Consider the following 26047-nt stretch of genomic DNA (forward strand, 5'->3'; position numbering starts at 1 on the left):
TGTTATATTTTACTTATGGTCAAGGGCAAATTAATTTAAATATTAATTAGTGTGCAGGCAGCATTCACATTTCGCATTCTGCTATCCCAAAACTAAATAGGAAAATTGTGAGCCAAATTAAAAAATGACTGCAAAGTCACAGAACTTTAACCAGATTTTAATATACATAATTTATTATGTAAGCATTATACTCATATTTCTAAAATTTTGTTTACAAAATTACAGGCTCTATAGAGACAGTGTATATTATTTCCCAATATCTTTTCTCTAGATTCTCCTGCACAGTCAGTATCCTCTGGAGTTCGTGCACCTTCTCCTGCCCCATCATCAGTACCTTTAGGGTCAGAAAAGCCCAGCAACGTCTCTCAGGATAGAAAAGTTCCAGTCCCTATTGGGACGGAACGTTCTGCACGTATCAGGCAAACTGGAACTTCAGCTCCATCTGTTATTGGGAGTAATTTGTCCACATCAGTAGGACACAGTGGCATCTGGTCCTTTGAAGGGATTGCTGGCAATCAAGGTATGGTATGCTATTCTGCTTATTGGAAGTTAAGTTTATATATTTAACCAAAATATTAAAATATTTAAATAATTTTAATTTAAAAAGCAGTATTTAATTATCATAAACATTCTTTTAAGAAAATATGTGTTCATATCTCTTCATTTTGACTAATCAATTTATTTAAGAGTTTGAAACTTTTTTTGTTCACCTGTGATCTCTCACTGAGTTAATCATTGCTGAGTATAGTTTAATGCAAGCATATTATTTTCTTCATTTCATCATATTAAGGAAATATTAATATTTCCTTTGGGGCTCTTTAGTTTTATCTTAGCTTTTTTTTTGTTTTGTAACACAAAGTGGTTTAGGTTACATTACGAGGCTATTGTTTCACTACCTACAAACATGGAAATATTGTGGTAAAGATATAAAAGTAGGTCATTATTCTGAAGGAATTCACATCCAATGTAGAAAATATTAGACATATATAAAGTTTTTTTTTTTTGCTGTTTTCTGATTTTAAATATCTCCCAATTATTTTTTTCTGCCTCTTCATCTTCCCTCAGACAAAGTAGACTGGTGTAACCCTGGGATGGGAAATCCTATGATTCACAGGCCAATGTCTGATCCAGGAGTGTTTTCACAGCATCAAGCAATGGAGCGAGAGAGTACAGGAATTGTAACTCCTTCTGGTACATTCCATCAGCATGTTCCTGCAGGATACATGGACTTTCCTAAAGTTGGGGTAATGGTGATTTAAAAGCATGTTCATTAGTTCTAAATGATTTTCTGATTATTAGCCTTATTTTACTTCCCATGTATAAGCATTTGTGAAATGGTGCTGGAGCTTTGGCTTGAAATTATAGGTGAAAATCTAGCTAAAATATAAATATTTATAAATCCTGATTTTGTCTGAGTTGTTTAGAGAAATGTTTTTTGACAAAAGATTTTATATACTAGGCTTGCACTGTCTTCTGTCTAATGCTGGAAGAAATCATATTGGAAAATAATTTTTAAATCACTTAGATAGCTTACATGTTCCAAAATGAGGTGAAGTTTCAAATACAATTTTAGGGTATTGATTATACTGGGAAAAATAATAACCAGTGACTTCAATGTGCATAATCCTTGTTTTCTTTTTTAAGGGTATGCCTTTTTCTGTGTATGGGAATGCAATGATTCCTCCAGTAGCACCACTTCCTGATGGTGCTGGAGGACCCATATTTAACGGCCCTCATGCTGCGGACCCCTCTTGGAATTCCCTGATAAAGATGGTTTCAAGCTCCACAGAAAATAATGGCCCTCAAACGGTAAGGCTGATCATTCCATGAACATTTATTTAATGATTATGAGCTTCCAAGGGGCTTCCCTGGTGGCTCAGACAGTAAAGAATCCAGCTGCAATGCGGGAGACCTGAGTTTGATCTCTGGGTTGGGAAGATCCCCTGGAGGAGCGCATGGCAACGCACTCCAGTATTCTGACCTGGAGAATTCCATGGACAGAGGAGCCTGATGAGCTACAGTCCATGGGGTCGCAGAGCGTCGGACACGACTGAGCAACTAAGCATAGCACCTAGCTGCCAAGACAAATGTAATAGAGATAAATCATGGTTGTGAGAGAGTTTGGTGAATATGGGCAGTTGGGGAAATTGAGGGAAATTTATTATAGCTGAAATATAGCAGAGGGATATGGAAAAGGGTACCAAAGGTAGTGGTTTGGGGCCAAAATTAGGAAAGACATAATATATTCCATTGAGTAGCAGGTGGTAGGTAAAAAATTTTAAGTTGTAAAGTATCAAAATTTAGTTGTGCAAAAAGGTCCATCTAGAGGTTATTTATTAAAAGTATTATAAATGTCAAAATAGTATGTGAGTGTGAAAATGCTTAGAGATGGTTGTATATTTTAACTTATTGTGGTATATATTTAATACCTGATTTTCATTCCACAATCATCAACCTGTATGTACTCAGATAACAGTTTTTTAAAAATGATGGTAATTCAGATCCTGTTCGAGGGGTAAGAGTAGAGGCAGGAAAACAACAGATAATAGTGGTTTATCACTGCTTTTCTTTATTGTTTCCCAGTATGTTGCCAGTTAACTGAGAAACTTAGCTGGTTTAGCTCATAAATATTCCTTAGTGTTTAAGAGTTTTATTTTAATCAAGTATATGTTAAATACATATTTAATAAAACGTGTGCTTTATATTCATAGGTGTGGACTGGACCCTGGGCACCTCACATGAACAGTGTGCATATGAACCAGCTTGGCTGATGAGGATCAGCTTGTTAGCCTGCAGATTCCTTTTCATTCAGAGGAAATCACAAGTGGCCGAAAAAAAAATTTACGCTCCCAAATCATTCTACTGATGTGCTTGACTGAAGTGTGTAGGCTTTTTGCAGAAGAACTTACTAACTGACCTATTTTCTGTGAACATTTGTGACTGCCCATTCCCCATCATCATCCGTTTTACCTTAGTTAGCCTTTTTCTTATCATTTTTCTTTTTTTCTTTTCCCTCTTCCCCTTTGGACATAACTTTCTGTTGAAGCTGTTCTTTGGCTGGTTGGTTTTAGTACTGTAAACTGCTTCTGAGCAAACACGGAAATTTAGCAAAATTATGTAAACTTGATCCTGAAGTTTTAGAATGGCAAATAAATGTACAATTGTTTACATAACAGAAAAGGCTAAGCAGAAAGTAAATTTCAATATGTCAGTATAGAGGCTCTACTTTACGTAGACTTAAATTAATGTGAGATATGTACCTTCATATTCAGAAATCTGGATGTTTCCTTCATACATTAAACTATTAATAAGTATAACTTTTCTGCTTGTGTAATTTAAGTATAAAGTAAAACAATGGGCATTATCAGTGAATGTTTCCCGACGCTGGCTTTTAAAATACCCGTGCTGCTCTCCTTTTGAGTTTGTTTGCAGCAAGGCACATATAGAGTAAGAAATTTTAACACTTTTTCATGTCTTTTTATTACCTTGTCACACTTTTAAAAACTAATACACACTTCTCTCTTCACTCTTTTGTTTCTCTCCTCACCCTTGCCACTAATACCAGTAAAATTTTCTTTCTGATCGTGAAATAATTCTATAAAGATTTTTACTCTAATGGCTGCTACAGAGAGATGGAGAATCTGCATCATCACCTGTGGTTTCTTCTAATCATAAAACATTCAGTCTTTCTGAGAATTTAAAAAGCCACCACTGGTTCCCAGTCAGCATATACAAGCTCTTATATACTGTTTATTATTAAACAATTCAGTGTACCATTTTATATTGGATAATATTGATTCTTAACATTGGGTTTGGAGTCATCAGGAATCAACATAAAAATTCCAGTTTTCAATAATTTAAAGGTTTTTTCCCCCCATATTTTAAAGCCTTCTTAATTTCTACACTTGTTTGTATATTATCAGTGAAAGGGATCAACAGCTAACTTGGGGCAAGTAATAAATTTGGCGTTGTCATTAAGACAACTTATGGTAGACATGAATACACAGGTTACAAAATAAAGCCTCCTGTTTAACCTGTTTATGTAAGACACAGGGCCACACTAAACTACTCAGTGGGATTTATCTATTCATTTCACTTGAAAAAATAAACAGTAACATATTCCAAGAAGAATATGTGTCCTACCCTGTCTCATGTGATATAATAAATTATATGGTTGAAATAGAAAGTAAGCATAAAAGTGAAGTAATGTCTTTAAAAAATAATAGACATAATTCCTCATTGGTGAAACATAAACATTAACTAAAATTCAGATAGATCACCCAGGTTAACAATATTAATATGGTTCCTTGACTGTTCAAGAAAATGAAATGATTTCTTTTACTCTGGTTACCTAAGTAAAGAGTAAAAAGATTTCTCAAACATATCCAGAAATTTATAAACACATTTGTATCTTTTAATTTAGAAGGTGGTCTTAAAATACATAAATTTGTTTTTCTCCCTGTCTGTGATTGATACAACCATATTTAAAGGAAAAGCTAAATGATATCCTACAAATAAATGTAGCTATGACATAAAATTATTGCACTTTACTAAGAAAGGGGTATAATGCTATTTAACAGAGTATTTTATGTATGACTTTTGCCACTATCCTATAACTTTTTGCTTAGTTTCTTTTCTGTGTTTACTAGGGTTATTTTCTAATTAAAATAATCCTGCTAGATAACAGATACCACCCAGTATTTATCACAACACATGACCTTGTGTTGACTCACAACAGTGGGTTTCTTAAGATAGGGTGTCTTGCTAAAAAACAGAGAGAAAAACTATTTTTTTTTTTTTACTTCAAAGCTATGGGACAGGGGACTATTGATTGGAATGCTCCTAATTTAGTTTTTGGGGTCAGGCTTGTTAAATATAATACCATGGTTTTAGAAGTCTGTACTGGGAACATTTTTCAGATACATTTTTTATATTTCAGATGTAATGCAGTGCACTTTTATTTGAATAATAAAAAAATCATCTTTTGAGACCATGCAGGTCTTTTTTTTCCCCCTTTTTGGAAAGTATGTGGTATGTATAATTGCAGACTACATAAGGTATTTCTTTTCTCTTATCCTTTTAAGAAGTAGCTTAACTCTTAGATTTAACAGTTAGGTTAGTTCACACTTTAAATCCCAAAAGAATTAATATCCCAATTATTGTGTAATCTGTTTATACCAATCATTCCATTTTAGAAATGATTTTGTGTACTGGTGCCAAGAGAATTCCCATGGTATGCCTTTTCAACATATATTTCAGCATATACCAGTATATTCAAAAAAGTGATTTTACTATTTATGTGAAAGGTATTTTTCCCTTCTGTTTCCTCTTACTACAAAGTTAAATCAATCTATTAGTAATTGAAAATTACTTTTTTTGGGGTAATAACTATACTTATCTTACAGTCATTTTTCTTCTCAGGAAAAAGGAGGTAAATAGTTTAATAGTTCCTGTCTTGTTTATCATGAAAATATTATTCTATTTTTCTATTGATTAAAATGACCTAATTATACATTTCATACATATTTTTGCACACTTTATTTTTAAAAACAATACAAAGTGTTAGATTAAACAGATAAATCTGGCATGACATTTAAGAATGCTAGAACTTTCAAATAAAGTTTTAACTCAGGATTATTTCAGAATGATTCAAAATATCAAAGGAAAACCATTTCACTGTTTTCCATTACTAACATGGAGATTGAGTATACCAATACTCTGTATTTTTACTTTAGATAAATGTATCTATTCAGATGTCTTTTAATATTAATGTTTGGGATATTTATAATTTGTAAATTCTAGATGCTCCTGAATCTTTTTGGAAATATATCCCAGATTAAGCAAGTCACAACACTCAGTTAACTGAATTAACTAACTGTTAATTGCAAATGATTGGGATTTAGGATGAGAGCATCATTAATGCTCTAATATTTAATCTACCATGGTATACACCTTGATTGCAAAAACACCATCACTTATATTTTGGATAAGTGAATACAGAGAAAAATGTGTTACTGTGGCTTTGACATAAATAAGAATTTCTTTATGTGACAGTAAAAATATAGGACTAATACATGGGTCATAAGAGGTTTCATATTAGACTTCTACCTTGAAATCAGTTCCCACTTTTGAAAGTAAAAGCCAATATCGTATACTTAGTACTTAAAAGTCAATGATAATTCAAGAGAATTTTTTTTTAATGAGGAAAAAAGCTAATACTACATTAGGTAACTTTGATTTTAAAAGCAGTGCATTAATAGGAAAAAGAAATGTGATTCCAAGGGATCACTTTAAGTTGCTCATGAAAATATCCTTTAAAGTTTCTTTTGGTAAACACTTAAGAAGGTGTATTTGGGAAGAGAGAAATTTAAATGACTGTACATATAGACAGTCTATATATATATATATATATATATAATAGCCTATATTCACATTTTGACCTCCATTCCTGTGTTCAGCACAGTGATGAATAAGAATTTCAGAAACTTCTGACAGTAAATATATAGTCTTTGTTTTTCAGGAGCTTTAAATAAAATTAAGAAAAAAGTTAGCTATGTGATGTAGTATGAATAAAAAGGAATGAGCTAATAAGTAGTTGAACTTTTTAGAAATGTTAAAAATGTTTTTTAAATGAACTTTTTAAACATAATATATCCATTTGCAAAGTATTAGGGTTGGCATCATTTCAGCTGGTTTGCCCAATATTTGTATAGTCACTCTGTAGTATACTTTTCCACTCAAAATACTCAGAGTATCACAATGTTTGTTACCAGTACATACATATACACTTTGTATTTGCATTGGGCTTTGTAATTGACAAATACTTCTCCCTACATTCTATACCAAGTAGATAGCCAGTCCTGATCATCTCCATTAACCAAATTGTAATCAGTATGTTTTAAGTATATGAAATTAGGTTAAATATTCATAAATTGTATTTAGATCACAATAGTCAAACTTAAAGCAGTGGAACATTTTTAAATGAGACTATAATCTGTGACCCCAAAATGTAGCACAAAAGGTGAGCCTACACTCATTGAAGAAGTTCCAGCCCCGACTCCTGAATACAAATCCACAGAAGGAAGTCTTAGGAATTTGATGAATAGCTTAAAAATTCTTGATTTAAATTATCTGAATAGTGAATGCATAAACGTGGAGTTTTTATTTTAGGATCTTTTTCCTTTCATCAACTCCTTTTCTCCTACATATCAAAAGGTCACAGTCCTTAGGCTTAAATGACGCTGTGGAAAGTCCAACTCCTAATGTTATCAGGTCTCTGCAACGAGAGGAGTGCAGCAGCATAGAAGTTGTTCCTTTGCTCCCTCAACCTTCAGGCCAAGATAATTCCATGTAAAATTCTTTTCCACTTTAAACCAGTAGTCGGTACCAATAGGTTGCTTGTTTTAACTTGACAAACAGATAGGGAGACAGTGATACAGGCTTTTACTTTAGGAAAAGAAATTCTATAACATATGTTGGGATGTGTGTGTTAACATATAAAATGTCATGAATGGATTTAATCATGTAATTTGAAGGAAGATCACTTCCTGAACCCAGAGAAAACATCTGGTACCCCTGGGTAGGTGCACAGTGAAGCAAGAACAGTAGCTCCAGTTTGACATTACCCCAATATTGGCCGGCACCTTCGTTTTAATCAATGATTTTGTTCCTCAACACAATTTGGCCTTTAGGTCTAGGGATGATCATTATGTTAAGAAACTCCATGTCATCCCATTGTGTTCCCAGGAACACAAAGCTAAAAACTAGTCCATGTACATTTTAGCCTGCTCCTTTTAAACAGAAGACAGCTGATGTTGCTGTTCAGGCTCCTGAAAGTTTATACACGATGTTAAGCCCCAATAAAGAAGTCACCGTGCTGCCAGTGATAACTCCCCTTAACTCAGGAGATGGTTCTTTATTCTTAATAAACTTTACTGCCCTTTATAATGAAAGATGAAACACTAAAACTGGTTCTGAAAATGCTTATTAGGACAGATGAGGCAATTAAATAATTTATACCACAGACTAAAGTATGCTTAGAGCATAAAGACTTGATTTTAACAACACAGAAACTCACGCCTCTCCAAACTGGCATTTCAGCAACGCGTTCAAGATAGATTGAGTATAATCTATCTCAATCCCTAGCGGAAGCAATCGGGGTGCACATAAAGACGTGGGGGGCTACCTTCTGATCACAAAAAGCACCCACAAAGTTTAAACCATGACATGATTAAGTCAAAAAGAACGGAAAGGTATATGCCGAAGACAGAATTTACAAGACGAGAGCTTCCTAGAGAACGCCTCGCCGGGCTCCGGGCACCAAGTCCCACCCGCAACACTACAATTCCGGTCTAGGCTCGAGGAGCTCCACCACAGCAGCGCGAAAGTTTCGTGTCTGCGCAGTAGGCTTGCTAGGTGCCGCGTGAGAAAGGTGGGACATTTCTGCCTCGTGCGTCATCTCTAGTGCGACTCAATACGTCACTGGCTTGACCGGGAAGGTCAATTGTGGCCACCCGCGAACTCACGCCCACTTTACGCCGGGGTTGCCGGCGCATGCGCGTAGCGGCCTAGGCGGAGCGGTGCGAGTGCGCGTGGTCTGTGAGGCCGGCGTTTCGGACCCAACTCTGGCGCGGAGATGCTGTGCCGGCTCAGCGTTAGGTGGCTGCGGCCCCGGCCTGCCCTGCAGGTCCGTGTCCTGGACCCATTGCTCGCACGGGCCCCAGCAGGCGGCGCCAAGAGCTCTGCTCTGCCAGTGTGGGCGGTGGCATCGGTCTCCGCAGTTGGCCCGAGCGGCGCGGGAGGCTGGTACGAGGCCTTGGCTACCTCGGCGCCGGTGCAGGGCGCAGAGGACGTGCTGCTCTTCGCCCACACCGCCTCGGGCCTGCCCTGGTGGGGCAGCATTCTCCTCACCACCGTGGTCCTGCGCGGGGCCGTCACACTACCCCTGGCTGCCTACCAGCACTACATCCTGGCCAAGGTGAGGGGTGCCGAGCCGCGCGTGGACCGTGCGTACCCACTTCCGTGGTGAGGAGGGTCAAAGTCTCACCTGGGGCTTAAGATCCCCAGATACTTCCGGAGTACTTACTGTTAATCATCAGCACCTCTAAGGCAGTAAGCTTACAGAAAGGAATTAACACAGGCAGAAGTAAATGCAGATTCTCTTATGGCTCTGTAGCTACAAAGAGCATATTAAAGACACTTAATAGACTACCGTTTCTTCAGTTTATATTACTGGAAAACCCACGGATTGAAACATTAAAAGTGTGGAGTGTAGGGCTTATTTAATCCTTAAAATAACCCTGTGAAGTAGGTGCTGTTATACATTTTATATAAGAGGGAACAAGACTTTAGAGGTTGAATAATTTGCCCAACATCACACTGCTAAGTGTATAAGTTGGAATTTTAATTTGATTGCAATTGAGGATATCATAAATTAACATCTTGTGAGAAATCTTCGAGTTTCTTGACACAACCAGTAAACCACATGTTTTTAAATGAGTTTAGGGAATAGAGAGTAAACTTATGAATGGTTATGAATACAGATCTTTAATGTGCTCATAACAAAGTCTACTTTTTCTTTAGCTAGGTGGAAAATTTGCAGCCAGAAATAAAAAACATTGCACGACATCTTAACCAAGAAGTTGCAGTTCGTGCACATCAGTTGGGATGGTCCAAGAGAGTTGCCAGGTAAGCTAATTCTCTGCATATAAGACCATGAAAAAAAAAAATATGTATGTATGTCTTTATTACAGGAGAAGGCAATGTCACCCCACTCCAGTACTCTTGCCTGGAAAATCCCATGGACGGAGGAGCCTGGTAGGCTGCAGTCCATGAGGTTGCTAAGAGTCTGACACGACTGAGCAACTTCACTTTCACTTTTCACTTTCATGCATTGGAGAAGGAAATGGCAATCCACTCCAGTGTTCTTGCCTGGAGAATCCCAGAGACAGAAGAGCCTGGTAGGAGGCCGTCTATGGGGTCGCAAAGAGTCGGACACGACTGAAGCTACTTAGCAGCAGCAGCAGCAGCAGCATGTCTTTTTTACAGGGTGTGGTATTCTGTAGCTTTAGCAGCAAAGTCGTTCTTTTTACTTTTTAATATTTTAAAAAGTTTTTGTGGCGTGATAGGTTTATATACTGGACTGAAAGCAAAAAAAGAGACAAAGCAGAGTTCCTTGATCTTAAAGGACTCCAGACTACTGAAAAAGACAGATGTGTAAACAAATAATGACTGGATTAAGTAACTAAAAAAGATTATGTACAAGGAGTTAAGTCATCATGGAAAGTTAGGGAAGGCTTCACAGGATACAGATACTGTGCCACTTTGTTGAGATTTTAGTCAACAAAAGATACAAGTTATTTACAAACTTAACCTTTTGACAGCATAGAGCAGGTAGCTGCCCAAAAGAATGAGGAGACAGAAAATATAAATGCCATGGTAAAAGCAACTGGGTAGGCCAGGAGTTGTTACTCTGCTGTAGTTATCCTGTGTTGCTGTCTCCCTGAGCTCTTTGAGAGCCCTTGCCTAAGGGTGCTTGACCATGTTGTAGTTCCATGTGGGCAGCCATCCACTAAGAATTTTTGTGAGATGCTGACAAAGTGTTCAGCATCTCACAGCAATGAGAAAAATAAGGGTGTTTTAGTATGAATATGTAATGTGTATATATATGGGTATATGTGTGTATTAGTCAGTCATGTCCAACTCTTTGTGACCCCAGAGACTCTAGCCTGCCAGGCTCCTCTGTCTCTGGAATTCTCCAGGTAAGAATACTGGAGTGGATTGCCAGTTCCTTCTCCAGGGTATCTTCCCCACCCAGGGATCACACCCAAGTCTCCCACATTACAGGCAGATTCTTTACCATTTGAGCCACCAGGGAAGGCCCTATCCATATATTTTTATCTATATAGGTATAAATTTGCCACCTATCTACAATATGAAATTGAGTCCCTCTTTAGTGTTAAAAAGACCTGCCATTTTAAAAAAATCATTCTTATAGCTTAATGTCTTTACTTGATAAAAAGTTGGTAAACCTATAGTTTTGAAGTTCTACTGATCAAGGAAGTCTAAGGGCTACAGCTCTAGACCAGAAGAACACATTAGTAGCTGCTCACATGGGTTATAAATACAGCCTAGGTAAGACTGTGCTACCGTACTTATGCATCCCTGGCAGGATGATTGTCCGGACACATCCTTACACAGATGAATGACTTTCTAGAGGAAGACATTATCTGCGGGTTTCCTGTATTGTCAGTTTAACTGGGTTTTGAAGAATGAAAAGGAGTTTGTCAGGTGAACAAACAGCCAGGATAGTGGACAGTCTTCAAAGATGATGTAATAACTTCCAGGGCATGCTGATGTGAAAGTCTGAGTTGTTGGATGACCCAGGTCATTCAAGGGACAAGAAAAAGAGTAACAGGAAATAATGTTGAAAGAGTGGGCGAAGACTGAATTACAAGGAGCCTGGAATGTCTCTGTGTACTGTCTTAATTCAGTGCATTATAATTTGATTAAATTCTGCAAACCTATTGAAAACCTACCTTGTACAAAACATGCCACAAGAGATTTAAAGATGAAGACCCATCCAATATTGTAGTCTAGCAAGTGGGACGTAAGAACAGGAGTTGAAAACAGCAACAAAAACAACAGAGGAGTAACTAATATGGTTAACAGAGAAGCAGTAAGAAAATCTTTATGAAAGAGTTGATTGAAGAATGGAGACTGTTTAGACAGGTCAGGAGCATACATGGTACAAAACCACATTGCTCTGAAAGGTATGTTCAGGGATCAGGTGATTGAATTTGGCTGGAGTGGAGAAATTTGAGTAAAATGTGTTTTAACCTCTAGTATTTCTGATTCAAATTTTGGTCGTACCATGTTAGTAGTGAAATTTCCTTTGTTAAAGCCTAGTTTGCCTAAGACCTCCAGAAATAAAGCCTGAAGTTTGACAGTGGCGGATTTCTCAAATTGTTATGTAATTTGCTTACATTGTGAACAAACTTTGAGTAAAAGGTTTTATTTTCCTTTTTTTCCGGCAACCACTTGGTGTAGCTTAGGGGCTTCCCTTTTAGCTCAGTTGATAAAGAATCAGTCTGCAATGCAGGAGATGCCGGTTCAATTCATCGGTCAGGAAGATCTGCTAGAGAAGGGCTAGGCTACTCATTCCAATATTCTTGGGCTTCCCTGGTGGCTCAGCTGGTAAAGAATCCATCTGCAATACGGGAGACCTGGGTTCTGTCCCTTGGTTGGGAAGATCTCCTGGAGATGGGAAGGGCTACCCACTCCAGTATTCTGGCCTGGAAAATTCCATGGAGTATGTAGTCCATGGGGTTGCAAAGAGTCAGACACTACTGAGCGACTTTCACTTCACTTTGGTATAGCTTCTGACAGTCAAAAATCCTGCATAAATCCTTTAGCCAGTAACCATAGTATAGGTGTGTTTATCCTGTAGGGATGAAGCACAGCTAGTATCCAAATGATGTTTTCTCCTTTCCCTTTTTCCCTCTTCCCTCAAACTAGGCTCACTTACCTAAAGACTATGCGGAGGCTTGTTTCAGAGCTCTATGTTCGGGATAACTGCCACCCCTTCAAAGCCACTGTGCTGGTCTGGATTCAGCTTCCAATGTGGATCTTCATGTCTGTCGCTCTCCGAAACTTTAGCACAGGGGCAGCACATTCAGAAGGTAGTTACTATTGAAAGTAATTCCCCCAAGCAAGTTCTCTAACACTGTCTTGTATTCTAAAGAAAAAGCAAAAAAAAAAAAAAATAATAATAAAAAACATCCATACTTTCTGTAACTGGAATACACTTTAATCATCTCCCTTACACAAGTATAGAATTTCAAATATTAAGTGTAACCAAACTAGCTGTATTGAGAATATAAATCAGTTTAGGAAGGATGTCACTAGTACTACTTGGAAGTTTAATAAAATTAGTGTTATAATTCCATAATATGGTTTCAGGGCCATGAATTTTTTCTATTTATGAATTGGAGAAGCCAGAAGAACTTTCACAGTTATAAGTGTAAATATTAATATGAAAGGTTACAAACTAAGGGGCTTGTTTTTACTTTCATTTAAAGGCATTTCTAACCATAAAGTAATCTAAATTGACTTGAAAGAAAGCAGCCTATAGACAAGTAAGTTTTAAAATTTCAGTCTGTAAAGGTTACTGCTACACATCTTTAGTGTCTCCACATCCGTTTGCTCCAGAAACTTCTTACCTCTTTCTCAGTATAAGAACTAGCTTATGTTGTGGAGTGAAAATAACCTGAATAAAAAATGCAAGTCTTCAGTGTGAGGAACACCTTATTGGAATCACTTCCATCTGCTGTTTTTAGAAATTCTTCTGTTTCATTTATAAAAATGTTTCAGCAGGTTTTTCTGTTCAGGAGCAGTTAACTGCTGGTGGGGTCCTGTGGTTTCATGACCTCACTGCTCTGGATTCCACTTGGATTCTGCCTGTCTCCGTTGGTGTCATCAATTTATTAATAGTGGAGGTCAGTGGTTTTAAATAAGATTTGTTTGCCATTTAAATCATTGAGATTCTGTTGCTGTCCTGACATCAGATAGAAATGAATTTGAGTTACTGGTGATAGCTCTGAGCTAACGTTGAGATTCCTTGTTTTTTGTTTTTTTAATATATATTTGGTTATTTATTTGACTGTACTGGGTCTTAGTTGTGACGTGTAGGAACTTTGAGTTGTGGCATATTGGGTCTACTTCCCTGACCAGGGATCGAACCTGGGCCGCCTGCATTGTGGGTGCAGAGTCTTAGCTAGTCATGAGACCCCTTGGTTTTGGTCGCAGATCAGTTGTTGATTAATTTTCTGGGGCCAGTTCCTTAACCTCTCTGGGGATCATAATTTAAAATAAGAGATCTGAATTGGAACAGTTCCAAAATCTCCTTCAACTGTAAAATGGTACGATGCTAGTACATAACAGTTCTTTGATTTGCTTTTTGGTAAAGGCAGCAATTAAGATGTCAGTCTGGTCTTATTCCCACAATATGTTGATGTTTTGTTTATATGTTTAATATGTCAATTAAACATACCTGACTGCCATTTTTAGTCATAGAATTTCTTTATAAAATGAAATGGAGAAACATATGTATAAAATACAATCTCTTAGCCATATCTTACCATTAGCTCATGCTACTTTACTCAACTTGAGTTTAGGGGAAACTTGTCTTTAGTTCCATAAAGAATTGTTCTTAGACTCTTGAAAAGAACATAGACCCTTTAACTAGAAGAAATCTTCAGTTCAGTTCAGTCGCTCAGTCGTGTCCGACTCTGCGACCCCATGAATCGCAGCACGCCAGGCCTCCCTGTCCATCACCAACTCCCAGAGTTCACTCAGACTCATGTCCATCGAGTCAGTGATGCCATCCAGCCATCTCATCCTCTGTCATCCCCTTCTCCTCCTGCCCCCAATCCCTCCCAGCATCAGAGTCTTTTCCAACGAGTCAGCTCTTCGCATGAGGTGGCCAAAGTACTGGAGTTTCAGCTTTAGCATCATTCCTTCCAAAGAAATCCCAGGGCTGATCTCCTTCAGAATGGACTGGTTGGATCTCCTTGCAGTCCAAGGGACTCTCAAGAGTCTTCTCCAACACCACAGTTCAAAAGCATCAATTCTTCGGCGCCCAGCCTTCTTCACAATCCAACTGTCACATCCATACATGACCACAGGAAAAACCATAGCCTTGACTAGACGAACCTTTGTTGGCAAAGTAATGTCTCTGCTTTTGAATATGCTATCTAGGTTGGTCATAACTTTCCTTCCAAGGAGTAAGCATCTTTTAATTTCATGGCTGCAGTCACCATCTGCAGTGATTTTGGAGGAAAGATCTAATGCAGTTGAGATTTCACAGACCTCATATCTGCTGATTGCTATTTGGGAAATCTAATACATCACTTACTTTTTCAGATGAGAAATATAAAGATTCTCAGGTCTTAGGTGAAGGTTTCCTGAGGAAAGACGCTATGTGTAGTCTTAAGTGTTTTACCCTAAGAGCATCTAGCATAGTTCTGTGAACTTGGTTAGTAATTAGTATTTCTTAGGAAGAAGGAAGTGATGACACAAGGTCCCAGTGAATTGACGTCAGTCCTCTCATCTTTCCTTTATTCCATCTAACAACCCAGCATGCATAAATTTAATAAAAGCCTATTCTTGCTTAACATTTACTGTGTACCAGGCACTATTGTAAGCAATTCACATGAATTAACTCATTTAATTCTTAACAATAGTCCCATGATGTAGGTGCTGTTATTATCCCAGTCTTAAGGTGGAGAATGGGAGGCACGGAAAGGTGAAGTAACTTGCCCAAAGTCACATAACCACTAAATGCAGGGCTGCCATGTGAATCTCGTAATTTGAGTGTGCAATTGCAGAATCTGTGCTCATAATCATTAAGCTAAGCTGCCTTGTAAGTAATTCATAAACCATAACTCCTCTTCCTAGCCTTCTTAGTTCTTTTCTGTCATCCATGTAACCAGATCACAAACCTTTCAGATACCTGTTAAGTTCTTTCTCTGTGCCAGGCCCTGTATTTAGGTGCCAAAAAAAAAAAAAAAAAGGTAATGATTCATACATAATACCTATCTTGAAGGGACTTCAGTTTTACAATCTTTAAAAAACACTGACCTATAAAAATTATGCTTTGATCCTATTTAATATAGATGAATCTCTTTATTGCTGTTACTTAGTTCCATTTAAGAATTAAAGAGTTGATCAACCAGTGATAGTTAATCAACAAATCAGTGTTTTGTTTTTTAATTTTTATTGCTTTTGTTAAAATGTAGGTAGAGGCCAATCAAAAATCACTTTGCATTTTAAAGCTTGTCTCATTTAATGTATATTTAGATAATCAGCATGTGTGTGTTTATTTTACCCTTTCAGATTTTTGCCCTGCAAAAACTTGGAAAGTCTCGTTTTCAGACGTACATTACGCACTTTGTTCGTGCAGTCTCGGTGTTGATGATCCCAGTAGCGGCAACAGTGCCTTCAGTGAGTAAGCACCAGCATTGTGTGAAGCATGAGCTAAGTGTAAATCCTCTCTGTTTTTAGCTTAGACTGACTGACATTGTGCCTCTTCTGTCGTGCTTCCTCTGACTACTTGATCCTTTACTGGTTTCTGATTTCTGTAATAACAAATCTACTGACTCTATCACCAAGTGACACCTGAATATTTCTTGGGATTGGTTAATCTTCCTTTACGTGAATGTGTCTTAACCCTCCATTTTCCTTTTTTTTTTTTTTTTTTAAATATTGCAGAGTACTATGAACAGTACTATGAATGTAGCATTTGCTCTGTTTGATTAGTTGATGTATTGAATTCTTTTTGTCTTCACAGAGGGATCCAAGGAATTTAGCATTTAAAAAAGAAACAAAAATTTTCCCCACCAAGGATCCACATGGGTTCATATGTAATATTATTTGATCTCATAGAAATTTTATGAGATAGGTATACTTGTCCCCATTTATATGTAATTAAACTTCTATAGAAATAGAAAAATAATGTTATATTTGCAGTTATTTCATTTTTTTAGCCTTTTGCATATTTTTCATGGATACTTTAGTGCTCAGTTGAGTAAAGCTGTCAGTGTATCTGTCTTTGCTCAGAATCAACACAGAGACCATAAAGTAGTTGTCATTTGTTGCTGGTAGTTCAAGTTCTGTCCCTTGTATAAAAGTACTTCATAGGACTTGTCTTAAAAATCTGAAATAGTATGTTTTCAGCATCAGAAATGTCTGTTAAATACTATTCATGTGTCACTTAGTCATAATACTGTCATTAATCCTGTGTAAAATAAGTTTCCTCATTTCTAAAAGAGACACCATAATGTCTATGAAAATTAATGAAATAATAAGTGCCTGTTATAGTACTTCTCATATAATGATAATGTTATAAAATACTCTATAAAAACAGAATAATGCAAATTCACTACATTTCTAAGGAGAAATAATACCAATTATAACTGAGGAAAACCACAGATCAAGTAAAATAGCAGTAAAGTTCTAATGAGAAGTTGGGTTCCAAGTGAGTAACAGAGACCTTTTCATATATAGGAAAGTCAGAATTAGGCATTTAGTGTAGAGCTGATGTGGCAGCTCTGTGAAGACATGAGAAAGACTGCCTAGTTCCCTCTCAATGCTGCATCGTCCACAACCTGTCATTCTTGTCTTGAAAGCCGCAGGATAGTCGTGATGGCCACTGAAGCTTGTTATCTTGCAAGAATAGTAAAAGGGTGCTTCAGCTACAGTCAGATGCTTCAACTACAGTCAACCACTTAAGGACCCTTGCCAGATGCCCTACCAAACACTTGTGCTTACATCTTAAATATGTGGTCATACCGAACTGCAAAAGAGGATGAAAAGTATAGTCTTTTTTTTTCCAGATAGCAATATACTTTGCTGAAGATTAGGATTTTATTACTAACGAAGATGAGTGATACTTAGTAGGCAGTTTGTAGTCTGAAGTAGTTGGGCCCAGGGAACTGTTTGCTTCATAGATGAGTTTGATGATGATGCTAGCTAATATTTATTCAACATGAACTTTGTTCCAGGCCCTGTTTTAAGTCATTTATGTACATACACACACACACACACACATGTATTAGTACATGTATTTCTCCCAACAGTGCACTGAAGTAGGTGCTATTATAATCTCCAATTTAACCCTGAGGCACAGAGAGGTTAAGTAACTCATGGTCACTCATCTGTTCAGTGGCAGAGTCTTCACACACATCCAGGTATTTTGGCTCTTACTCTTTAGCTACTGTACTAATAATCTGCCTTTAAGATTTCATTACTTCCCTTAAAAACTTGTTCTGGAACAAATAAATGCTTAATATGAGCCACTTACTGTGCTTACCACACTACATGAATTTTCTCATTTATTCTTCACAGCATCCCTGGGTACAGTCTGTCCCTCATTTTATAGAAGAGAAAACTGAAACAAGAAAAAAAAATAACTTGCCAAAAGCTAATAAATAGATTTCAAACTCAGGCAGTTTGATCCCAGGACTGGACTCAGCCAGGACATGGTCTTGCCTCTAGGGCCTGCTTACCTTCTGATGCCAAAGAAAAGTTTAGAAAAGATGTATGTTTGTATGTATATATGGGGATGTTTCAAGAGGCTGCAGACTAAAAGACTACCAATTATAACTGAGGAAACCCCTAGATCAAGTAAAGTAACAGTAAAGTTCTAATGAAAAGTTGGGTTCCAAGTGAGTAACAGAGACCAAAAAAACGTCTTAAATATCCAAAGTGGATTCTTTCATATATAGGAAAGTCAGAATTAGGCAACTTAATGTAAAAGCTCTGTGAAGACATGAGAAAGACAGCTCTTTGACCTAAATAACTGAATCTCAGTGGTGGTTAAAAAAAAAAAAAAAAAAAAAGAGGGTTGGGCTGAGATGCTTTGTCTCAGGAAAAGGCAAAGATAATCTATTCCTGACTACACTTAGAAACTAGTTCCTGGGAAAATTTGGAAGATAGGTGACTCTGTATAGGTGTAGGGAAGCTAAGTTTGCCATCGTGAATGGCCATGCCTCCAGTAGCCTGCCTGCTGTGTAGCAGTTTGTCGAGACTCTTGGTGGGGAAGCAGTATGCTTAATTGCCAAAGAAGGAAATGGGATCTCTCTTGGACCCCTGCCTGGGAGCCGTTCTCTGCCATCCACTTTCTGTCACCAGTACCTCTCCATTTGGTTTCTTTTTGTTTGGGGGTCTTCTTTTCAACTTTTTTACCTATCTGTTAGATCTGACCCAGGTATCTATTAGCTCCTGAAGGTCTCTTTCAGTCCTGGTGCTCTGTTTACAGAGATTGTTAATTTTCTTTTTTATTGCCTGCCTGTCTCTAGACCTTGGAGAATGGAGAGATGCTAACGTTCATGTCCTTTCTTCTCGTTGCAGTCAATTGTCCTCTACTGGTTGTGCTCCAGCTTCGTGGGCCTTTCACAGAACTTGCTGCTCCGTTCTCCTGGGTTTCGCCAACTTTGCAGGATCCCGTTGACCAAGTTAGATTCAGACACTCCTTATAAGGACCTCTTGGCTGCCTTTCACTCCAAGTTCATTTCAAGAAAATCACGTACTTTCTAGTAATTTTTGAAACAATTACAGGTTTCACTGCTAATGTATTTAGAAGATTTAGAACTTCAGGTATGATTTAATTTGCTTTTGTTTAAAATCATGAACTCTGTGAAGTACTGTGGATTAAGATATAATCCAGATGTATATAACAATACTTAAAATCTTTTCAGTGCTAAGCGTGTAGTATATTTAATTGTATGCTAAGACTGTAAAAGTGGAATCAAAGTGTCAGGCCCTGTTTATAAAATTACAACTTGCTAGAGATTCCAGAACTTTGGAGAACAGGACTAGAAAAGTTTATAAAATAAGAGAATCCAATGGGATGATTTCTAAAATTTGTAGGATGTGGAGGATCATAGACCTGTTTAATCTTTTAATAAAGCCCTGGTTTTCTCTTCAGAAAAGTCCTTGAAATACAAATGGAGGCCTTTTTTGAGCCCCTCTCCCAACTCCTGAAGGCCTTCTGGTAATTCCTGGTTAATAAATTATTCTAATGGAACAAGTTAATATATGATTTTAAAATGAAAGGGACTTGAGATACATGCTGTGGAGTAGTCCACACATGTAAGAAAGTACATAACACGGTAGGTGGTGTTGCTTTTCAGCTGTGCTCTGAAAGAATATAAAAAGTGTACATTCCTTTCTTTCTAATTTAAGAAGTCTGCAATACAGGGTATAGCACTGAGTACTGCTGGAACCCAAAGTAGAAAATCTTAAGCTAATCGTAAGAGAATATGAAGGAACTCAGTATCTCTGATAACCTGTTAAGTAAGTAAAAATTTTGTATTAGGGTCAAGATAATGCTAGTCGCAGATTTCTTTATACCTGTTCGTCTTGATGTGATAATACATAACATTAAGTTGGTCTGAGAATATCATATATTACCTAATTCATAATTACATAGCTTAAAAAAGAGCCAAATTTTAAAAGCTTGAATGATCAGGATAGTATTTATCAAGTTTTAATAATTACTGAATACATGAAAATACATTAGTTTCAGTGTTACTAGAAATTAAACAGTACGTGAAGAATCAGCTTATTCAGCCAGAAAGCATGCATATGAACAGCGTGTCTTCAGTCATTAGAGATGTAATCGTTGATCACATGATTGTGAAATAGGATTGTTTTGTGGAATTCTGGAGATGGAGTTGAGTCTTTTCTATAATCTCAGAGTACAGTAGACCCTTCTCTTTTGTGGTCCCAAAGCCACAACCACTAAGAGCTTTAAACTGTCAGCAGCTGGAATCCCAACAAACAGCTGGATCAAACTTCATTAACTGAGAACTTACACAGCCATGGGGAGGAAATGATTCCATGATTCCTGTACATAATAACTGGCCTGCCATCATTTGTGGAATACAGTCTAAAAATAAAAAGGACTATTAAAAATCTTTGAACTTTATTTGGTAATTGTATGGCCCTTGTGAGTATTGTGTTTCTGTTTTGGAACTCTTATTCTCAGATAAAGTAAAATGATATGTACTGGTATATTTGTTTTCTGTGGATGCTGTTAACAAAATCTTCATGCTGCTTATGCACCAAGAGGAAGATGCTGTTGAATAAATTGGATATTATATATCTCTATCAAATTTTTCTTTTAAGGGGTACATTTAGGGATTGCCCTTGAGAAAGAAATAGGTCCTACAAGAGGGTCCTCCCCACAGTTCACCACTGCTATACTCAGAAAGCCTAGCCTTCATGTCTGTTTCACCTAAGACTTCCCATAACTCAGTTAAGAATTGATAAAATTATTGTTTTATAGCAAAATAAAAGCTAACAGTTTTTCTTCACCCCTTTGGGCTTCCTCCCTCCCCTTTAGTTCATCTGCATAAACCAGAGCTCCTTAGGAGATGACATTCCATCTTAATCTCATCAGTGGACACAAGGAGATACACTTCCTTCTTTTTTTTTTTTGTTTTGGTTATTAGTACTCAATCAAAAAGCCCACACACAAACAGATCCTCCCATACTCCTGCTTGTAAGGAACTGTGATGACCTGTGACCCACTATTCCTGTGGGTCTGGATTGTGTAAACTCTAAATAGCATAAACGATCAGTGTCATACTATCATTTGACATAAACCCAAAAGGCTTTCCCAGTGGTTCAGTGGTAAAGAATCCACCTGCCAACGCAGGAGACACAGGTTTGATCCCTGGGTTTGGAAAGATCCCCTACAGTACGGGGGATACAACCCACTCCAGTATTCCTTGCCTTGGAAATCCCATGGACAGAGAAGCCTGGCAGGCTACAGTCCATGAGCTCACAGAATCAAACTCAACTGAGCGACTGATTACCCACCACCAATCCTCATCTTTGTCTCCAAAACTTTCGTGCTTTGACCTCTAATTGGCAGCACAGCCCCTAGAGCTTTCTGACTGTCTCCCAGATTATAATCCTCAAATCGGCTTGAATAAAATTTTCCATCTTTTTTCTTAGACTTAATTTTTTCTGTTGGCAAAGCTGTATTAAAGCATTTTAATCCTGGTTGATTTCCTGTCCATAGGAACTGCAAGACCTAGCAGTTACCACAAGAAAGAAAAATTACCAGTTGAGGAATGGCAGCAAAAGATTAAATAGAGGGAGCTCTTTTATAAAGAAGCCTTGCCTAGTTCTTAAAACACTAACTTTTTGCTTTTCTGTAACTCGAACATGAGAGAAATATACAACTGTCCCAAAGGAATATATAACAAATCCTTGTTCCTTTGAACTCTACCACTGACTACCTCTTGACTACCCAGTTTTTACATAACTTTTGCAAGATCGTCTAATTGATTAGGCCTATCCTGCTGATTTTGTTTTGTAAAATGAGGACTCCGGGGTGTTTGAGAACAAAAACATTGATGGCAAGACCTAAAATAAAAGTAAATGCTTCAGGAAAGCACCCAGTCTTATTGAGTTGTTCTAAGGCAACAACAACAACAAAGTTTCTGTCCTTGAAGATCCCTACTAGACCCCAGAGGGCCAAGCACTACATGACAAGCCTCTAGGGACCATTTTAAGGAAATTTCAGTGGGCATACTTCTCCTCTTGTATCCCTGATAAGGCGATTATATTTGTTTTTCCGTAGTTGAGAAGGCAGCATTATATTTAGCTTTGGTTTTTGTCTTCTGCCTAAGTTGTAGCTCTCCAGGAAAACTTAAAACTGGAGTATAAAATAGACTGAACTATATCCCTTCCATTGCAGCTGCATTTCTGCATGTTTCAACAGTGGTATAATGAATAACTTGAGGAATTTCTTCTAATTATAACCTCAAACTTCCTGGATTTTCTGAGGGTAAAGAGTATTTAAAATACCAATTCTGTATCTATGTAAGAATTAACAGCCTCTTATTTCATGCTCTTCAAAATGTATCCCATGCGTTGCTACACTTGGGAAAACTGTGAAGTTCCATTGTAGAAGCTTCAGTTATGCTTGTATGAAGCTTCAAATACAGATGTTTCACTTGGGGATCCAGATAAAAACTAGAAATTCCCATGTAAAATTACAGTCACGGTTTAAATGTCAAGTCCTAGTAAAAGGTAATGAGTGCTTGTAAAAAAAAAAATTACAGGACTTCCCTGGCAGTCTAGTGATTAAGATTCTGGGGATGCAGAGGGAGTGGGTTCAGTCCCAGGTTGGGGAACTAAGATTCCATATGCTGCATGATGGCCAAAATAAGATAAAAGTCACAACCAAGTAGAGATTTTGAAATTGTTCTCCCTTATCTTTGTTGTTTGTTATTGAGTCACTCAGTTTTCTCAACTCTTCACGACCCCATGGACTGCAGCATGCCAGGCTTCCCTGTCCTTCACCAGCTCCTGGAGCATGCTCAAACTCCTGTCCTTCGAATCGGTGATGCCATCCAACCATCTCATCCTCTGTCATCCCCTTCTCCTGCCTTCAATCTTTCCCAGTATAAGGGTCTTTTCCAATGAGTCAGTTCTTTGCATCAAATGCCAAAGTATTGGAGCTTCACCTTCAGCAATAGTCCTTCCAATCAATATTCAGGACTGTTTTCCTTTAGGATTGACTGGTTGGATCTCCTTGCAATCCTAGGACTCTCAGGAGTCTTCTCCAATATCACAGTTCAAAAGCATCAGTTCTTCAGTGTTAAGCTTTATGGTCCAACTCTCACATCCAAAAATGACTACTGGAAAAACCATAGCTTTGACTAGAAAGACCTTTGTCGGCCAAGTGATGGCTATGCTTTTTAATATGCTGTCTAGGTTGGTCATAGCTTTTCTTCCAAGGAGCAAGCATCTTTAATTTCATGGCTGCAGTCACCATCTGCAGTGATTTTGGAGCCCCAAAAAATAAAGTCTCTCAGTGTTTCCAGTATTTCCCCATCTATTTGCCATGAAGTGATGAAACCAGATGCCATGATATTAGTTTTCTGAATGTTGCATTTTAAGCCTACTTTTTCACTCTCCTCTTTCACTTTCATCAAGAGGCTCTTTAGTTCTTCACTTTCTGCCATAAGGGTGGTGTCATCTGTGTGAAAGTGAAGTTGCACAGTCCTGTCAGACTGTTTGTGACCCCATGGACTGTAGCCTACGAGACTCCTCCATCCATGGGATTTTCCATGCAAGAGTACTGGAGTGGGTTGCCATTTCCTTCTCCAGGGTATCTTCCCAACCCGGGGATCAAACCCAGGTCTCCTGCATTGCAGGAAGATGCTTTACTATCTGAGCCGCCAAGGAAGTGTGTCTGAGGTTATTGATATTTCTCCCAGCATCTTGATTCCGGCTTGTCTTTCATCCAGTCCAACATTTCTCATGATGTACTCTGCATGTAAGTTAAATAAACAGGGTGACAATATACAGTCTTGACGTACTCCCTTCCCGATTTGGAACCAGTCTGTTCCATGTCCAGTTCTAACTGTTGCTTCCTGATCTACATACAGATTTCTCAAGAGGCAGGTCAGGTGGACTGGTATTCCCATCTCTTTCAGAATTTTCCACAGTTTATTGTGATCCACACAGTCAAAGGCTTTGGCATAGTCAATAAAGCAGAAATAGATGTTTTTCTGGAATTCTCTTGCTTTTTCGATGATCCAGCAGATGTTGGCAATTTGGTCTATGGTTCCTCTGCCTTTTCTAAAACCAGCTTGAACATCTGGAAGTTCACAGTTCACGTATTGCTGAAGCCTGGCTTGGAGAATTTTGAGCATTACTTTACCAGCCTGTGAGATGAGTGCAGTTGTGTGGTAGTTTGAGCATTCTTTGGCATTGCCTTTCTTTGGGATTGGAATGAAAACTGACCTTTTCCAGTCCTGTGACCTCTGCTGAGTTTTCCAAATTTGCTGGCATATTGAGTGCAGCACTTTCACAGCATCATCTTTCAGGATTTGAAAGAGCTCAGCTGGAATTCCATCACCTCCACTAGCTTTGTTCAAATGGGTATATCTTTCCTTTTCTCCTTTGCCTTTGGCTTCATTACCGTCATTACCCCTACCATAGTTTGGGAACAGGATCTGGGGTCTAGTTCTCACCTAATTGATGTGTAGTTACCTCTTTCAGCTGGGTGAGGGCCTTAGTTCCTTCAGGACTTCAAAGGTATGTATCAGATGGTTATTGTATGTCCCTTGAGGAAGAACTGGGACTCTCTCTTATCTTTGAACTGTTTGATTCTTGACTGCTCTTCCTTTGTTCCTGCATTTCCTTATGATAGTTGATGACCTGTTCAAGGGCAAGCACTATAGGCAGGCTTAGATCACAGAACGGCTTAGGCCAAAAATGGCTTCTCTTACGTTGGACAGCTGTGCCTGGGTCACCCCCTACCATATCTGCTTGCAGAGTCAGTACAGATGACACAGACCCACAAGATTGCCCCTTCCCTCACTTGAGCACCAATCTCAGGTACTACCTACAACTTTTGCCTGACTAGGTTGCAAATCTGCGGTTCCCATAACCCCTTCCTTGGGTGTGATAATTTGCTAGGACAGCTCACAAAACTCAGGAGAGCATTTTACTGACTAATATCTGTCTATATTAAAGGATGCAATTCAAGAACAGCTATTTGGAAGGACTGCATGGGTCAGTGTGTGTAGGGCTGAGAACACAGAACTCCCGTGCTTTGGAGGCTTCATTATGTAGGTGTGAGTGAATACAGCATTGGTCAGTGGTGATTGAATTCAGTCTCCAGCCCCTGTCCTCAGATGGGAGGTTAAGGGATGGGGCTGAAAATTTCAACCCTGTAATATTGTGATTGGTTTCTCTTGTAATATTCAGCCTCCATCTTTGGTTATCTAGGAGAGGATTTCTGAAAATTACCTTGTTACCATAAACTCAGCTGTGTTTGCAAGGCCTTGTTATGAATAACAAACTCACAGCTCCTTTAGGAACAGTTTCAGAAGCATAAAAGACCAAATAGTATAAGTAAAGATCCTTCTGTTGTTCTTTTCACCTAGGAAATTACAAGTGTTTTAGGAGCTGTTTGCCAGGAATCAAGGCCAAATACATCTTTTTTATATATATTACAGTATCACAGAGTTTTAGTTGATGAAATTAGTGGCTTTTTAATCACCACAATTGATATTTGAAATGGGTTCTCATTGATCACATTAGTTGCATGAAGGCATTTGGATTGGTTGAGATAGTTTAGAGACCTGCGTACATTTGAATGAATGTTGTTCATTTGCTGAACAACTGACTCTTTGCAATCTGACTCTTTGTGTCTGACTCTTTGTGATCCCATGGACTGCAGCACTCCAGGCTCCTCTGTCCTCCACTGTCCCCCAGAGTTTTCTCAAATTCATATCCCTTGAGTCTGTGATGGTATGTAACCATCTGTACCTACAACCTCAGTGATGGTCCTAAGGCTTAATCTGTGTGAGTAGTTCTGATTTCCTTTCTAGTATAGCAGAACCCTGCCTGTAGTGAGTCTTCATGTCAGATGTGATGAGGTCACCTGAAAGAGACTGGGATTTCATAGAGCTCAGAGCACAGAGCTGCACTTTTTATGTCTACTTGCTAATCACTT

The 26047-nt window shown here is 38.1% G+C and overlaps 2 protein-coding genes across 31 annotated transcripts in view; both read left to right on the forward strand.

Moving 5' to 3' along the window:
- Positions 1-3317, forward strand: part of ANKRD17 (ankyrin repeat domain 17) — a 165763-nt gene extending 162446 nt beyond the window's left edge. For all 14 annotated transcript variants that reach the window (XM_086405414.1, XM_086405415.1, XM_086405421.1 and 11 more), the window contains 4 exons: positions 272-520; positions 1066-1244; positions 1645-1809; positions 2712-3317. In XM_086405414.1, the coding sequence (XP_086261540.1) occupies positions 272-520; positions 1066-1244; positions 1645-1809; positions 2712-2771 (653 nt within the window). In that variant the 3' untranslated portion in view covers positions 2772-3317. The remainder of the gene's footprint in view (positions 1-271; positions 521-1065; positions 1245-1644; positions 1810-2711) is intronic.
- A 5242-nt stretch (positions 3318-8559) lies between these two features.
- Positions 8560-20664, forward strand: COX18 (cytochrome c oxidase assembly factor COX18). 17 transcript variants are annotated; one of them, XR_015165312.1, is made up of 6 exons: positions 8560-8977; positions 9587-9687; positions 12517-12680; positions 13389-13496; positions 15895-16006; positions 18910-20664. XR_015165312.1 is itself a non-coding variant. In XM_086405438.1 (6 exons), exons 3-6 carry the CDS (start codon positions 12536-12538, stop codon positions 19093-19095), a joined length of 564 nt encoding a protein of 187 aa, XP_086261564.1. In that variant the 5' UTR covers positions 8560-8977; positions 9583-9687; positions 12517-12535; the 3' UTR covers positions 19096-20664. The 17 variants fall into 17 exon arrangements, 15 of the variants coding, with proteins under 15 accessions (XP_086261564.1, XP_086261566.1, XP_086261568.1 ...); XR_015165311.1 differs by having other exon boundaries at positions 15895-16002; XM_086405438.1 differs by having other exon boundaries at positions 9583-9687; positions 13372-13496; positions 15895-16002.
- Positions 20665-26047: the final 5383 nt, after the last annotated feature.

The sequence above is a fragment of the Bos grunniens genome, chromosome 6 (assembly GCF_055505025.1).
Source record: "Bos grunniens cultivar Pamir isolate PY7600 chromosome 6, Bosgru_T2T1.0, whole genome shotgun sequence".
In the NCBI taxonomy this organism is placed as follows: Eukaryota; Metazoa; Chordata; class Mammalia; order Artiodactyla; family Bovidae; genus Bos; species Bos grunniens.